The 17337-nt window shown below is 36.5% G+C and overlaps 1 protein-coding gene across 2 annotated transcripts in view; it reads right to left on the reverse strand.

The window, feature by feature from the left end:
• Positions 1 to 17337, reverse strand: part of LOC145998118 (unextended protein-like) — a 104647-nt gene that overhangs the window by 15411 nt on the left and 71899 nt on the right. For both annotated transcript variants that reach the window (XM_083134670.1, XM_083134672.1), the window contains exons 4-9: positions 16107 to 16278; positions 13288 to 13479; positions 9929 to 10075; positions 8826 to 8960; positions 6731 to 6867; positions 2486 to 2615 (exon numbers count right to left, since the gene is read on the reverse strand). In XM_083134670.1, the coding sequence (XP_082990796.1) occupies positions 2486 to 2615; positions 6731 to 6867; positions 8826 to 8960; positions 9929 to 10075; positions 13288 to 13479; positions 16107 to 16278 (913 nt within the window). The remainder of the gene's footprint in view (positions 1 to 2485; positions 2616 to 6730; positions 6868 to 8825; positions 8961 to 9928; positions 10076 to 13287; positions 13480 to 16106; positions 16279 to 17337) is intronic.

Here is a 17337-nt window from a genome sequence, read left to right on the forward strand (position 1 = left end):
ACCCACCCACCTGACAGTAAACACTGGCTAAAGTATTTCGTGTTTCCTTTCAACTGTTTCTGGCAACACTGACCGTAGAGACGCTACGGTCAGTATTCTGTGCCTCTACTCAAAGTGTCGTCGATCTTTTTTCTACCGTCTTGAAAATGCGACTCCAATCGCGAAATATTGAATTATTTCTATTCGTGTGGTAAGTGTTTACTGTCTCCTTCATTATTTGTATATATATATATATATATATATATATATATATATATATATATATATATATATATATATATATATATATATATATATATATATATATATATTTTAAACAATTAAAAAATTATAATTCCAACAATACAAAAACAATAGAAGAAAAAGGAGAGCAAAACTACAATAATCGTTTCATAAAGAACACCAGCACAAGTATTCTAGAGAACATAAATCCAAAAATGATTTTCACTGAGGTAGAACAAGGTACATATCTATATATAGACTGAGGCATTTATAACTATACACATGTAAATACTCATATATAAACAAATATATACACATACAGGCAAATTGTATTTACAAACATACCCATATACACAGAAAACATCTATAATTATTTATTATTTATTCATGATATTCTTCGAAGGACGGACAGGAATTGCATGAATGGCATAGCGAAATCCAAGTCTCCACCGTTTCTGACTATTTCATTATGTTTAATACATAGTCTTAGAATGGGGGAATTCTGGTGTTCTGTTGAGTTGGATTTACTGTAATAAAAAGGCTGCCTGAACCGCAACATGTCCTTCTTAGCATTAAATTTTAATGTTTGGAGGAGACTTGGACTGTCAACCAGCCCGTTGACTAACTTATATAAAAATAATTGATGTGATACTACTCTCCTTTCATACAGAGGTGTAACATTGAATTCTCTGAGTAGTTGTTTATATGATACCTGATCCTGAAAAGATGATCTTTTGTGTTTTTTGTAATATAAGTAACGAACAAATTTCTTCTGAATTATTTCTATCTTTTTGCTATTACATTGAGTGTAAGGTGACCAGACTACACTTGCATATTCTAATTTGGTTCGAACAAGGCAATTAAACAGGCTTGTCAGAGCTCTTTCATTATGCATGTCTTGTGAACTTCTAATTAGAAACTCTAACGTTCTGTAAGCATCATTACAAATCTGATCAATGTGTGTTCCAAAAGATAATTTATTATTTAATGTAACTCCTAAGTCATTTATCTGATTTACTCTTTGTAATGCACGATTATTCATTGTATACTGATAAATATTGGGTTTGATTTGCCTGGAAAAAGTTATTGCAAAACATTTTGTGACATTAAAGTTTAATTTATTTTCGATGCTCCATCTTTGTGCATTTTCCAAGTCTTTTTGCAACTTATGTGCATCATTTGAATCTTTCATTACTTTATACAATTTTACGTCATCAGCAAAAAGTAAGCATTTTGAGTATTTAAAAATTGTGGGTAGATCATTGATATATAATATTACACTCTCAGCATTGGCTGATGCAATATTTTGATAAATAGTTCAAAACTATGCCAATTTGTTGTTATTTTAATGAATTACCTACCTAATGCTATGGTATGGAATCTACATAAACTGTCAACGGGGTCCAGATGGGCCTCATATAATAATAATTTTGTGTGGTAATTCATTTATTTTTTAATTTTACTGATCATTGCAAAGGTAAAAAGGTAAAGTGTTCCCCTGTGCATAGCACCATGCCATGAAGGCGTATAGGGGGTGTGGGGGTAACGCCCCACACTTTCTTGATCCGGTCGTGAGTGGGGGTGATGTGATCAGCATCATGCCCCTGACTGCCTTTACCCCCTTCCACCGTTAGAAAAGTTCCCGGATTTGAACCGGCCGGGGATCGAACCCGGGACCTTGAGCATGGTAGTCAGACGCGTTACCGACTGAGCCACAACGGCCACTACTGATCATTGCAAAACATTATTTTTTAATCTTGAAGTAGAGTACAATTGTAACATTAAAAAATTGGGATTCTTCAAATATACTGTTTTCTCATATATTTTAATAAAATTAAGAGCTGGGGTCCACTTGGATCCAACTTAGCATTATGAAGGATATGCAAGTAAATTCACATAGCATTATTTTGTAAACTAAATGTCAAAGATTCTAATGAAAAACCTATTGAAGTCGCGTGGCTACACTGATTGTGATTATTGGTGTTATATCAATCTTCCCTTTTATGAATATAAAGAAAAGGATGCATCCTCTTTTTAATTCTGTCTGGCATTAAAACATTGGGAAATGTCCAGAATTTTGCCCACTTTCAAAGTTTTAAAATGTCTTCCAAGAAGAAGGAATGTTACAACAAAAATTGTGTTCATATGCTTGTAACAACAATAAACAACAAGAGAAATAATTCTACAATGGAAGCAATATGTACATACAAGAAAAAATGATGTTACAGTATGAAAAAAGCAGTCAAAACAGAAAAAAACTTACCAAAAACCTGCGATAAAGCCTGTGATCCAAAGTACGTGAATGGTCCACTCTCAAAAGTCATATTCTCACGGCCCACAGTTACCTCCACTCGACCCTCCAATATCAAAACAAAACAGTCTGTAGGCTTACCCTAAAACAAAAATGAAAAATATACATACATATTTCATACAGTTTGAAAACACAGTGGGTCCTTATTTTCCTATATTTTCTTCCTGGATTAATTTTATCAAAACTTCAAACACATTATCTATGTTCTGTGTTATAACTGTGTTAGATTATTTTCGCATTCAAACACATTGCACATCAAAAACTCAATGGTGGGTAACTTCTCTCATTAATTCAAACATCAATAGTTTCTATTTCCAGTATCATAAACATAATTCCTTCATTATTTCTCTTCACTGCAATAAGTACTAATTTCAAATTCCACCAATTTTATTACTATTTAATTAATATGGTAACAAGGATCTACTTGTTTTCTGGATGCATCCTTTTATTAACATTAATGGTGTTTACTGGTTGATTGATTGATTTTGTTTATATTGATTCGCTTTTCTGCCACTTTGGCTAATTGCGAAGATGAATTGAAATGTTTGGGTGCATCAGCACTTAAAGGCTATTTTGCACCCCTCATGTTATACGGGGTCCAACTCCTTACCATAACCAAAATAACTGTCATGTAGTTAACTAAAATATTAAAACATTCTGACTTCGGTTAAAAGCTGAGGCTGTAAGGTGGCACTCAGCACACATAAGGACAAAACACAGGACAACACAAACAGTCCTACGAAGATTATACTGGCTGTAGATCCAGACGCCAGAACCTCATTAGTCTGTAAAATGCAGTCCAGGGTGTGGGAGCGAGTTTGACAATTGGGTGTACTACATGGAAGGATCACCCCTTACACCCCAATTGCGAAGATGAGAATGAGTGATGATATGATGAAATTGTAACAATTAAAAGTTGTTTCAAATATTGATTAATATTAGTGGTTGAGTAATTTAATCAAATTATGTGCATCAGTTTAGCAGATTTTTCTTCAAAATATTCAAGATTTACATCACAATAGTAAAATTTCTGTTACGAATCACAAAATACATCTTTTCCACGCAATATTGCTGCAAAATAAATGGAAATTTCAAATTTTGCATAACGTCCAGGATAATTACTCTGCAAAGGTGTAGCATGGCATTTTTGTGGACCCTGCAAGAGGCCAACAACAGCAAATAAAATCCAACCTGAAGATAATACCACTGGTATCAGGAAATACTGATATACTGGCATTGGTATTGGCTCAGCCTTAATAAAAACCTTAATTGCAGATAATATGTATGGTAAAAAGGTAAAATTATAATGTGCTCATTATACCATACCATGAGGGCACATGTGGGGAGAGGTTCATGATCTTGGCTATAATAAATAAAGGGGGCAACCCCCTAGTTGTGTCCATCCTCCACCCACACATTCGGGGGTGTGCGCTTATTGTCCTGGTGCCTTAAGTTTAGACCAGGATGTCTGTTCCGTGAAAGTTGCATGGTTCCCCCGTTTATTTTTATCAACTTTTTATTTACTAACTATTAATATGGTTACAATATGTTTGTAATTAATTACCAAGTCTGTTCTGGTAACCAGTACAGGCTTGGTTTACATGAGGCATGAAAATTATTTATGTAGTTAGGTGATTGTTCCGGAAAGGGACTATGGGAGAGAGCCTGGATTGGGTAAGGGTAGGGAGCGAAGTTTTAGTGGAGAAGGAATTAGTAGTACTGGTGTAGCCTAAGTACAGTAATCCTGGGAACTTCAGGGAATAGGGGGGGTTGCCCGGGATGCATCAAGATGGCTTGTAGCGAAAAGTTTGTGTCAGTTCCGTTAGGCATTTCATTAAGTTCCGGAATCAGTTGTTCTGGTGACTGGAGACGTCTATGGTTCTGTCGCCTCATTGGAATAAGGGGTTGAGGTATTGGGAGTTGGTCTTGTGATGATTTGCATTTTCGCAACTCAGCTGCTGATACCACATCTGCCAGGTCATTTAAGGTGTTGTAGTGCTCTGACTGATGGAGGTGGTAGGTTTCGTAGTTTGGGAGCTTATGCCTTAGTGTGAAACCCACAGCCTCCTTTATGCAGACAAGGTCCCACCTGAAACCATCCACCCTACTTACTAGATCACAGTGGCTCCAGATAATTTGTATGAGGAAGCACAAATTTAAAAGTTTAGTATACAGCATGCAACAGTATTTAGCTAATTTTCATGTATTCTAAGAAATGGTACAAAATCGTACAAAGTGAATAAAGATGGATATTTTAAACTGCATAAACAATGATGTGTTAATTAAACTTTTCTGCTTTGGAGAGGGGTGGGTACTGGACACGAAACTAGGCACCGTCTATGTCATCAGTGTTTCAAATGAAACAGATCCCATTATAGTAGCAGCACAGAGACAATTCCATGCAGTTAAAGCAGCAGCAGTGAAAAATCACGTGAAAACCGGCCTGGCCTTTAATATTAGTCACTAAGAGCAAGGGCATGGTATGTAAGAGACCCAGGTTGAGTCTTGGTTGAGCCTACATTTTCCGTTTCAATTTTTATGTACAGGGTGGTGCAAAAAAAAGATAACTGAAATTCTGAAACATGTACTAATTCATTTGTCTGCTTCTTCTTTGTTCACAGATTGTTGTCTAATCATGCCACAATATACTTTGGAACAATGCAGTTGGAGCGTGGAACATTATTTCCGAAGTTATGGTACAGGATGTATGAATGGTCCATCTTTGGCTAATGTATGCAGTGGTTTTGAGGAACATTTTCATTTACGAGCACCACCAAAGAAAACCATATTGCAGTGGGTGGAAATGTTCAGAACAACTGGTTCAGTGAATAATCATAATGCAGGACGATTTGGACGACAATGAAGCACAAGAACAAACAACAACACTGATCGAGTGATGAACAAGGTTCTCCAATCTCCAAAGAAAAGCATACGGCATATGTCGAAGGAATTATCTATAGAAAAAAACAGTTTTTATCTATAGAAAGAACCAGTTTCATACGTATGGTTAAGGACATTGGAGCTTACTCCTATCGCATACAGGTGTTTCAGGAGTAGAGACCTCAGGATTTCCGTTCTCGCTTGCAGTATTGTGGACATGTGCTGGCGAATCTTTATGTAGACGAACATTACATTGACAATTGGTGGTGGTCTGATGAATGTCATGTTCTCTTTAGCGGACATGTAAACAAACAAAACATGTGTTTTCTTGGATGGGAAAAAAAAGCCAGATGACAACGTGCAAAAACAACTTCACTGAGAGAAGGTAACTGTGTGAGCCGCAGTTTCAAGCCACAGCATTATTGGCCCCTATTTTATAGAGGATAGACATGTATAGAGGATAGACATGGTAACACAATATCCATAACTGCTATGGTATACAGCCAGCACGTCATAGAGCGGTTTCAAGTAGACCTAAGGACATTTTGTGAAATTAACAATTTGGATTTTGACGAGCAGTGTTTCAGCAGGACAGAGGCACTGCACACATAGGGCGAGGAAACCAAGAACTGTTAGAGGAACTGTTTCCACATCGCCTTGTGTCAAGAGGATCTGAGTTTCCTTATCCATCTCGAAGTCCAGACCTCACAACACCCGATGCATTTCTGTGGGGGCTGTTAAAAGAGAAGTGTTTCACACCACCTCCACAAACTCTACACGAGCTTCACACAAAACATTGAACCAGTTCTCTCCGAATTAACGCCCGAACAGTGCTCTGGAATGGTTTCCAGAATAACCAAGCGCATGGAATAAGTTATTCAAAAGGAAGGAGGACATGTAGAACAAGTAATTGTATGGTAGAGAGTTCTAACTTGAACAGTAGTGTATAAATTCATATAACACAAAATAAACAAAGTAAACACAAAGCAAAAACGGCTAAATTGTTTTTTGCACCACTCTGTAGTATATCAAGTGGAATAATAATTTGTGTATGCTATTAAATATCCATTCTAGCAACAGACAGATGTTTTGTATGTTTACAAAATTTACTAAAACTCATGTTGGACAAACTGCAATTTGGTGTATGGGTAGGAGTTTCTGGTCTAAAAGCTATACTTGTGTCAAGATGTGTGAAACCTCGGAAAATATGAACACTACTACAGGTTTCCCCTGCGCTGTTAAAGTGACACTAGCACCACTGATTCCACACCAGGGTTTGAAATAGAATGGTGGATCAGTATGAACATTGATGCCTACCTGTTGATAAATGACAGTTTGATGGTCAGCACGAGCTTTCTCCTTACTCTTTACTTTTATCTGGAATATGACATCTTGCTTCAGAAGACGACGTAGTATTGTTTCCGAAATAAGCTCTGGTTTGAACGCATCTACAGCTGAAAATGATAACTTGTTATTTCATTATAATGAATGAATCAAACATGTTATTTTACTAATATACCTAAATTATACACACTTGTAAATTTGATGTCTAAATAATTTGGAATTATCTTTGAAATGGCTTGTCATCACTAATGTTTTACATTTTCTCATTTTCAGTTTAAGATAACAATAAAATGACATGTATGGGGGTGGTCAGGCAAAGATATTAGAAGATGGCAGCATGATAGTTGTGTGGGTAAAAGGCAACTGTTCTCCCATTTATGAGGAATTCTATGGTGGACATGCTGTTGTTATATTAAATTACAAGGTAATTTCATTTTGACCTGAAAAAAATATGCCAGAACCATACAGAACCAGTACTATAAAACAGAAATTTAATAAAACATGATTGTTGACAACTGGGAAGATATAGAAACTCAACATAACGTTAATATTTGCAAAGCATATTTCATATTGCTTGCAATTTTCACAATTCAAGTGCTTTGTTGTTGAGAGTTGGTGTATTTAAGCATTCAGCACAACTGTCCTTTTGTTTTCGAAGTTGTGGTTATAAAGTAACTTCTTTTTTACACATTATCACACTTCTCAACATGGTAACAAAAATGGTCACCTGTTTTATAAATACATTTGTCAAGAATAATAATTATTATTTCTTCCCTGTTCCCCCCATCTTACTACGTCATCAGCAAAACAACAGGGTCTTCATCTCTTCCTCTCAAGAAGAAGTACATAGACAGCTTGATAGTTGGAATGAGGAAATCAGAAGAGCAGGAAAGAAATTCAGTGCAGAAAACAGTGAGGTGCTAATAACAAAAGACACAGAGCCAGAAATGAACCAATACTAAAGATTGACATGAAAGAGTTGAGGGTAGTGGAGAGCTTCAAATATCTAGGAAAATATACAACACATACTATGTGGCAATGATTATGTATGGAGCAGAGACTTGGACAATGACAGAGAGAGACAAAAGAAAGATGCAGGCAGTGGAGATGAAAATTTTAAGGAGTATATTGGGGAGGACAGAAGGGATACAATAAGGAATGAGGATATCTGACAGACAGTGGGTGTGGTGAAGCTTCAAGACAGGATAGATCAGGCACAGATGAGGTGGTTCGGACACATGAACAGGATGTATGCAGAAAGACTGTCAGTAAGAGCTTACCATGCACAAGGAGTGGGAATAAGGCCAAGGGGGAGACCAAGATGTTGGTGGAAAGAGCAGATAGTGGAGAGTGTTAGGAGAAGAGGAAAAGATGAAATACCGTGGAAAGAGTGGAGTGGTGGAAGACCAGGAAAAAATGGAGATGCTTGACTTCTATGCCAGAGGCAGGAAACTGTGAAGGATGATGATGATGAATAATTATTTTCTTAAAAATCTTCTTTTTCACATCTCGTAACCTGTAGGGTATTCTATACAGGTATTATAATTTTGAAAGTACAGCAGACAAAGAAACATAGGTTAGCATTAAATTATTTGTGAGCACATAGTGCATAATAATGAATATATGAACACACATTTTTCTGGATCATTTGTGGAGTTTCTCAGATTCCAACACCTGCAGTTGAATTATGCATACAAGCAAACCAGAATAGAACAAAAACATGAATTTGATCGTATTTATATAGTGGGCATTCTGTTGCCTCACTCAGTTGCAAATACACACTGAATGCTTTTCTAGAAACTGAAGGGAAACTGTATATGAAATTTGTGATAGTGTTGCTTGTTTTGGTGTTGAAACCCTGGGTCAAATGTCACCTTCCACTTTGTAGTGAAAGCTCCACTATTATAAAGGAATTACTACATAAAAAGTCCAGCGGAAGAAACAAAATCATTTTTAAACTGCTTACTCTTCTTGATATTTATTTATTTTCCGTTCACGAGATCATTTATGTACCAATGTATGTGTATGTAAAATGCCAACAAATATCTCCTTACTAGCTGCTACTTACTTGTACTGAGATACTGGAATGTAGCTAGTGTGAGTTGTGGTGATATGTGGATCCTCTGGTTCTCCCGTCTCTCGGCAAACACGGTGAAGTCCTGCTTCATTCCGTGATCTCGTCTTCTCTTCGAACGATTGTCAGCTGCAGAAGCAACATGTTTTATATTTGTGAATGTCATTTGATAGATATCTTATGATTCAGGTTAGGAAATTCATGCCTTAACCCTCCCCCTACCCAAAACAACAGAAGAAAAACACTTACTTTACAGGATGTCCCTGTACAATACCAACAGGCTTTCACAGTATGTACACGTCGTCAAAGTACATATCCCTGTATACAGTGTACAGTGGAATCTTGATTTTACATTCCTGGGTTTTACATTTTCCCACATTATGCATTCAATCTTGATGGTCCCAACATAGGAAAATGTTATAAAATTTTTTTCGATTTTACATTTTTCTGCACATTAAGTTTTCTTCAGTTTGGTCCCCTGAAAAATGTAAAAACGAGGTTCCATTGTATATACTAGGGATGGGACAGAATTCACATCAGTATTTTAGAAGGAATTCTATGCTAATGTAATTTTTCAGATTTTGGAATATCACAGCGGTTTTTCAAAAGGAGAGAAAAATTCAAAAACATTTGCCCTGGCGGTGGCCAAAGGTCCAGTCGAGCACTAATAGCCACTCATGTTTTTTAAGGAATATTTGCAATTTTATAATGGATCAGTAGAATATCAGTTATCGATTATATTGGTACTTTATCAATATTGGTACATCCCTAGCATACACTCGCACACCATTATCTACGGATTACACATCCTGGAATATTGCATGAACTTTTCAAGATATAAGTTAAAAAAACAACAAGAGGCATTGTTCTAGCAATTTTTCTTAGTTTTAAATTTACTTTTCCAGTTTCAAAAGATGTGCTGCTTGTAAAGTCAAAACTTTAAAAATCACTACCTAAAGAAGAACATTGTAAAATATAGGACCAACTGCTAAAAAAGAAACATAACCCCCCACCTTTTACAAAACTCTTGGGCCTGTGACTAGGTAAGTATTTTTGATGAATCAATAAAATGAAAGAAAAGCATGTGTATTACTTACTCCAGATGTCAGTTTCATCCATAATCTCAGCTTGGATCAACTCTTCAATAACATCTTCCAAAGTGACTAGACCTATGGTTTCATAGAAAGGATCACCTTCGCCCTCTGAGTTGACACGCTGCACAAATGCCAAGTGACCTTTGTTACCTGCAGAAAAACAAAACTAAAAATAAAGGACAAACATGGAGAATCAAAAGGAACACTGGTGTCTAAATGAGCAGTCGTTTTATGAAAGTAATGAACACTATAATGAAACATCTCAAATAATTTTCACACAAGTAGTTTTGCACAAACAGATTTTTTAATCTGACAATTTCAAGTTGACTGCAAGATCAACTTAACCTGAATAATATTTTAGGGTTTGAATCATCCCAGGCTCAAATGCACAAGCTGAAATCAAGTTTTTGCTGATGAGCAATACATGGACTGATCTGAGAAATCAAAGCAGCTTAAAACTAATCAAGCCAGAGATAATGGTAGCAAAAAAATTAAAACATTAGTTGTAAATAGTTTCTGAAATTTGCGCAGGAAGATAATTTATAAATTGTTATTCTATTTTGTGACCTGTATATTATATACAATGTAAGCTAATTGTTTTGTTAATATTATTCAACCCATGAATATTTGCTGAAGTCATGGTCTGCTGCAAAAAATGGTAAGACTGTACTGGGAGTGTATATATAAGATGATGGTTGTATCTTTCATCAATTTATTGTGAATATTCGTCTGAAGAAGACCCTGTTAGAGGGTTGAAATGTTACATTTTTATATATATTTTTCTATACTATAAAAGTTTGCCTTGGTCAGCATTTTAATGTTTCATTTTAATGCAAAAAATGGGCAAAATTTGTCGTGACTATATCTCATGGCCAAAAGTTGATCACCCTACCCTCACACAGTGGCGAAGTGTCCTATGATGCCAGGAGGCCGGGCCTACCCACACCATTACTATTTTACAGGCGTCTTTACTCATTTCGTCAAAACATACGTAATGCAATGCAAAAGTTTGGAATTTTCATTTATGATAATTACAAAAAAATTCTAACCCTGTTCAGTATACGAACTTTCCACTGAGTGAGGCACATTTGCTGGGGCCTCTTTTTTTCACAGTCTGTTGTACGGTCGTATATGCGGGAAGCCTAATATTATGAGTACTGAACATATGCTTATAAAGTGCTCGTGAGGCTGGCCTCGCGGTGTTACCCACTAGGACGAACAGAATATCAGCAACACTGCATTTCCACCAGGGTTGGAAATTTGTGGTGTACCAGCAGAGAGATTTCTATTTCATTGTACATTCTCCATATTTTATACGAAACTTAGGTTTTCCTTCTTTTCATCGACAAGAGTAAGTGAAATTGAAAATTACGGAGTACTGTAGTTCTGACTTCGTTTTCTGGTCAGAGTGCTGGTGGTCTTGTCGATTCACCCAACACCGTAGCGTAAACGGAAAGTTTAAAAAAACTTATATTTGTAAAGTAAGACTTGATATCAAATTATGTAAATTAAAATGCTAGTTACGCCTTATATTTAAATAGTAGTTTTACTTTCACTGGAAATAGAATAATTTATTTTTATCGTCAACGGGGATTCCCTGGCTTCTTCCCTGTCTGTGAAAACTTGCCTCCTGCTCATGATGCTAGAAGGCAGCTTGGCTCGGAGCGCGAGGTTCGTGACACTAGAGCTTTGTTTGCGATTCGTGTCGTGTACAGCGATCTGATTTATGCAAGAAAGTGCCTGATTGGACTGAAATGCAATCGGTAAGGTAGGACCCACTTTTGTTCTTTCATGTTTCCTTCTTATAACAATCATTTCTAAAATATTTTCAACTCTATTTTCCTTTGCAAGTAACAATAGCAAGTGACAGCAAAATTTTAAAAATTTAAAAGTTGTTGTAACGTTGCGTTAACACTGTCGTCGAATAGATATTGCAAGCAGACATTTTTTTATGCAGCCGACACAAGCGAAGAGGTAGGCTGTTTTGTTTACCCTGAAGAGATAACAAGAGAAGAGGGCGTTGAGAGTACAATGCAAGGGAAGATTTTTTTTGGGTCTAGGATAAAGAGTGTTATGGGGCTATTCGCGTGGGCCATGTCCGGTTCCGGTCAGGCTGGGCTAGTATTGTCACATTGGATTGGTAGAAAAGTGCTAAATCGCACCTAAGAATTGGGATTCTATTCTCTCAAGCAACTACATTTATTATGACCTGTTTATATGTTACATAGTAACCTGTCGTGTTGCCATCCCAAACAAGAATCCTATGTTTTATTATCACGTAAAGGTGTCTACTCACACGAGGGGCAGAACAAACTACAATGCAAAGTATTCACACTGAATGAGAGAGGTCACTTTCACCTTTGTTTTTTCTTGAAAGCTTACGCCCCATAGTGGTCATCCTAACACGTTACGAAGCCAGGTGATCTGATTGTGGTCATGTCATTGTTTCCCGACCCTCTTTAATTCATTCTCCATACATTCTCATTGTCACGATTAACATAGAGCAGAACAAATAAGATGAAAATAGCCAAAATTTCAATTATGTTTACTTTCACATACAGGTGTTAGAAATTCATTTATCTGGAAAGCCAAGACTGGAATTAACTACAACCATTCCTTTGGTTAGACAACAGGTAACAATGGTGCTTTCCTCGGTGTGAGGAAGTCTTGCTAATAAAAACTAAGTTGGCAACACTAGAACGTGCCAAACTGACAGTCGCTGAAAGTGCGGAATTCTGTCGTCTGCTCACGGCACAAACGTCATCCTGACCTGGAAATGATGGGGTTCTTCTTACCCTTTTCACCTCAATTGCAAAATAAATAAATAAATTTAGAAAAAAAAAAGTGAAGAACAATTGACAGCAGGGCTCAACCACTATTCGTTGGATTTTTGCGATGTCTCATGATTGGTGTTCTTCCTGGAGGTGTGTGCAAAAATCACACAGGGGTTGAAAAAATACAAAAAAAAAAATAAAAAAAAACAACAAAATGAACAAAAATCTAGATCCATGACATCTGGTGGGTGGGAGGAGAACGTCCAAGACATAATTATCGTACTGATGGCCGGTAACAACACTTTTGAAAATGTCACGCCACTGGCAAGTAAAGAAGCGGCCTGTAGAGATATTGAACCACTCTCCATGACATACCCCCCCCCCTTTCTTTTTACAAATTCAAGCAACTAATGGAAATTATCGAACTTTTGTGCCTACCCTACTAGCAACTCTATGCTTCACACAATAAAACTCCCTGCTGATTGGACTACCTTGCTCCTATAACAATAATAAAATACAAAGGTTTGAAAACTACATTGTTGTCGCAATGAGTTTGCATCTCAGGCCTCAAAAGAACACTACACATACCTTCCTTGAACTCCTTAAACATTATATCCAATGTCGTATCTTCAAACACAAAATTACATGGATTCTGGTAGAACTGGCAGAGCGTTTTCAGTGGAGTGTTATCATCGGGATCCACAAATGCTAAATCCTTTATGTACAGAAGAGCAATAACATTTAATCGCTCACCTTCATACACTGGTACTCTAGAATACCCTAAAATAGAAAAAAATGTAAAGTAAGCAACTGGTAGTAGATGGACGTAGATATAGCTGCAAGTTAAAATAATAAAATATAGCTTCCTTTGAGCAGGGCAAGTTTCAATAGCACAGAGGGTCAAAGTGACCACCTACATGTTGGGAAAACTTGTTTTTCCACAAAAACTATATTGGGAACAATGCTGGGCCATTGTGTAGTATATCTTTAGTCACAGACAGGTGAGGATCATGTTTGCCAGTGCTTGGGTCACTTTGTCCCCCAATGCGTAGCTATGGAAGTTTTTTTTTTGTGTAATGCTATTGATTCATGCTAATACAAAGTGTGTTTCACCTACCTTTCAGATATTTTTCTGCATAATACTGATCAAACTATCTTGTTTATGACATTCTTATACTAAAAGCAATATCTCACTATTAAATAAATTGTGGTATACAAAGGTGATAAGTGAGAATCAAAAAGTTACTAAAATATGTTGAATTTGTTATGTTATTATTTTTTATCTTGTAAAACTATAATTGAATATTCTGGATGCTTTACCATTGTACAAAAATACTGTATTCATGACTCGGAATAACTAGGCAATATTTTGCTGTACTCGTACACAAATGACAGCTTCCTCGATGGTGGTGTGGTAACATTATTGTTGTGAGCTGGGTTAAATATCCAGTGGAGGCACATTGCACAGTGGTTTGAATCCTACTTTAATCAGGTCCAGTCACAATTAGCCTATATGTGCAAAAAGTGGACTTAAAACAAAAACTCAATCAATCGCATACAAAAGAAAAATAATTATTTAATTAGCTTGACATAGCAGCAAATGCACTTTTTACTATTTCATGCCCATATAAGTAAACTGTCTCTGAATTTTAAAATGTCAAAATTCACTTTATAATTTGTTTTTCATTTTACTAGAGTATGTAACACAATGTGGTAAAAAATATGTAGAAGCTTTACATACACGGGCAATACCGAAAGAAAAGCAAAATTGGATATTTTTTTTATTTACTGACATAGGTCGTTCAAATTACACACATTGGTAGGACAACTGTTCCCATATAGTAACTCTTCTCCTTCATTGATGGTAAACCATGGATTCCAAGCAGAAGCTACATGCTGTCATTGAATTTTTAATGAAGGTGGGGCGCAGGCATCCACAAAAAGCTTGATGTGTAGCTTTTGAAAGGTCAACATTGCAAGAATTCAAAAACCTTTGGATACATTACATATGTTAACAAAAAGAATCAATAACATTGACCCTTATGCACCTATGCTGTGATTTTAGCATGATTTTACTTGGGGGTTAACAGGGCACTGTTCTCTGTTGCAGAGTGGTCAGCAAAACATTCTATGAAGCCAGCGGTCACAAGTTTCAAGCTTGGTTAAGGAATAGGTGTATTAAAATCATCCTCAACTGATGCATTTATCACAGGATTGTTTGAAGGGATATAAGGCCATCAGATTATAAGTTTTTGCACCTGAGATAATGATGTTGACTTGAGTGATTGGCAACTTTTTTTTATGCACACAAAAATGAGCTTTTGGAAAGCCCAAATTACATAAGGTGTACACAATGCATTACATAGCATTACTTCAAAAAACAAACATTGGAAGATAATGGAAAGAAATATTTAAATAACTTTAAATGTCATCTCATGATCTTTCATGCAACCCCACCTTAAGATCAAATGCATTCAGTCACAATTCATTTCATGACCTATGAATAATACATGACATTATCTATTTGGCGATCATTTATCTCAACTGTCAGGTTTTGGGATATATTATTATTATTTTTGAAGACTCAAAATGTTATGCTTTTTCTTTCATCACCACATTTAACAGGCACGAGAATACTTTTTTAAAGTTTGATTAAGTCCACTTTATGCTTATGATAGGCCAATCGGAATTTGACCTCCAGTTTAAATTTGGATCGGAACCATTTGCAATATGCCTCAAAAGGGGATCCAACCCGAGACCCCTTGAGATAATATGTTTTGTTTTCTTTGTTTATTCACTTTATTCCTCAACTGATTATTAGTTTATTGTCACAATTGGAGAAATTACAATAGTGACATGCAACAATAACCAACCATCTATTCCAGCCCCAGATACCTATTTTTGCATAACAATAATCTCCAGAAGATGGAAATCAGCTGTGTCTCTGTTTACAGTACTATAAATTGTTCCACAGTGCAAGTGTAGGTTAGAATTGATTCTTGGCATAGGCGTAACTTGGCAGGGGGGCAAGAAGGAGGGGGGCACTTGCACCCCCAAAATTTTAAAAGTTAGGGGACCTGAGGAGCAAAGTAATAAAGAGTGATATTTGTGATTTCGCAAACGTCACAGTTCTTTAGCAAATAATCGTGGGTGCTATGTATTTTAATACGATGGAAACTTTTTCGAGTCTCTAGTCCCTAAAGTTAAGTCCCAGTTTTGAATCTGCCCTCTCCAATATTAGGCCCCAAGTCCGATTCTGTCCCCGGCTAAAATTTTCCCCTCCCAACTGTAATTTCTGGATCTGCCACTGACTGATCATGGGTGTAAAAAGAAAGTGATTAAACAAAAAAAGCAATACTGTTGCTGTACATCCAAGAATTGTCACAGGGGTTTGGCATTTCCCTTACCTTGCTTCATGATATCGGAGACAGTTTCGAAGTCTAGAATAGAATCATAGGAAAGCATGAAGGCATCCTCTAGCTTTGTCATCACGTCACCAACTGTCTTCTTCTTCAACTCTAAGGCCCCTGCAATGATATTCACTTCTTCCTTCTCCAGATCATTATATTCAGTTGTGAGCTGAAAATGGAGAAAAATGTATTAAAACAGTGCAATATTTCATGCAAAACAATCATGCATGCTTGTTCTAATCTTCATGACGCAACACTACATTCAGTTACTATCATTCACATTACTTGTCTATAAGGATTATAGTAAAAATGATGCTTATAGACAACATAATATGGTTATAAAACAAAATATGAAAATTTAGATACCACAGAATATTCAAAGAGTACCTCCCCGATGGTGTAGTGGTAACATCATCGCCTTGTAATCAAGAGGTCCTGGGTTCAGGCCCGTAGCTAGAACTGATCTCCAGGGTGAATTATGTGTGTTGGGGTCATTAAGTTAATGTAAAATATAAAATTTAGAAATATCATACAAATATTACATTTTTTTATATCTTCTAAAACATCTCTTGAAATGCTAATGACTGCTACTGACACCATCCCTTAACACACACTCCATACTATTTTTGATGATACAGATATTTATATCATACATGTTAAAATGTACAATATTCACTTCAGTCATAATGCCTACTGTACATTCCACCCCTGGCTGAAGCAATAGAACTCCCCTTCGTTCCCAAAGCTTTGGATCTGTTGACATTTGATGCAGATGTGGAAGGAATATGGATGATGACATCAAATTCACAGATTTCTGTCAAACAAGAAGCTACAACAGAGGGCAGGGAAGGTACAGAAAAAGAAGGCTCCCTATGAAAGAACTTTCTAAAGTCTAGAAAATCTTAGACTTCTGCTCATAAATAAGATGAACGAAAGAAGTTGTGAACAAAATAATATATTCTGTCTACATTTTCAATCTTCACCTCAAACAAATTAGAATACAAAATAGTTTTACCTTATGTCAAGGAGGTTGGTGGCAGTGCCAGGGGAGGGGGGCTGAGCCCCCCTGGCCTCTGCCTGTCTTAGATACCCGGTGGAGGCACATAGTGGCGGATCCCACTTTAAACTGTTGGTCTAGTCCCAATTAGCCTCACTGCGCATAAAGTGGACTTAAAACACCAACTCAATCAATATTCAAAACCTGTTCCCACTACAGTTCTATTTTACT

The sequence above is a fragment of the Lepisma saccharinum genome, chromosome 1 (genome assembly GCF_977018435.1).
Source record: "Lepisma saccharinum chromosome 1, izLepSacc3.1, whole genome shotgun sequence".
Lineage (NCBI taxonomy): Eukaryota > Metazoa > Arthropoda > Insecta > Zygentoma > Lepismatidae > Lepisma > Lepisma saccharinum.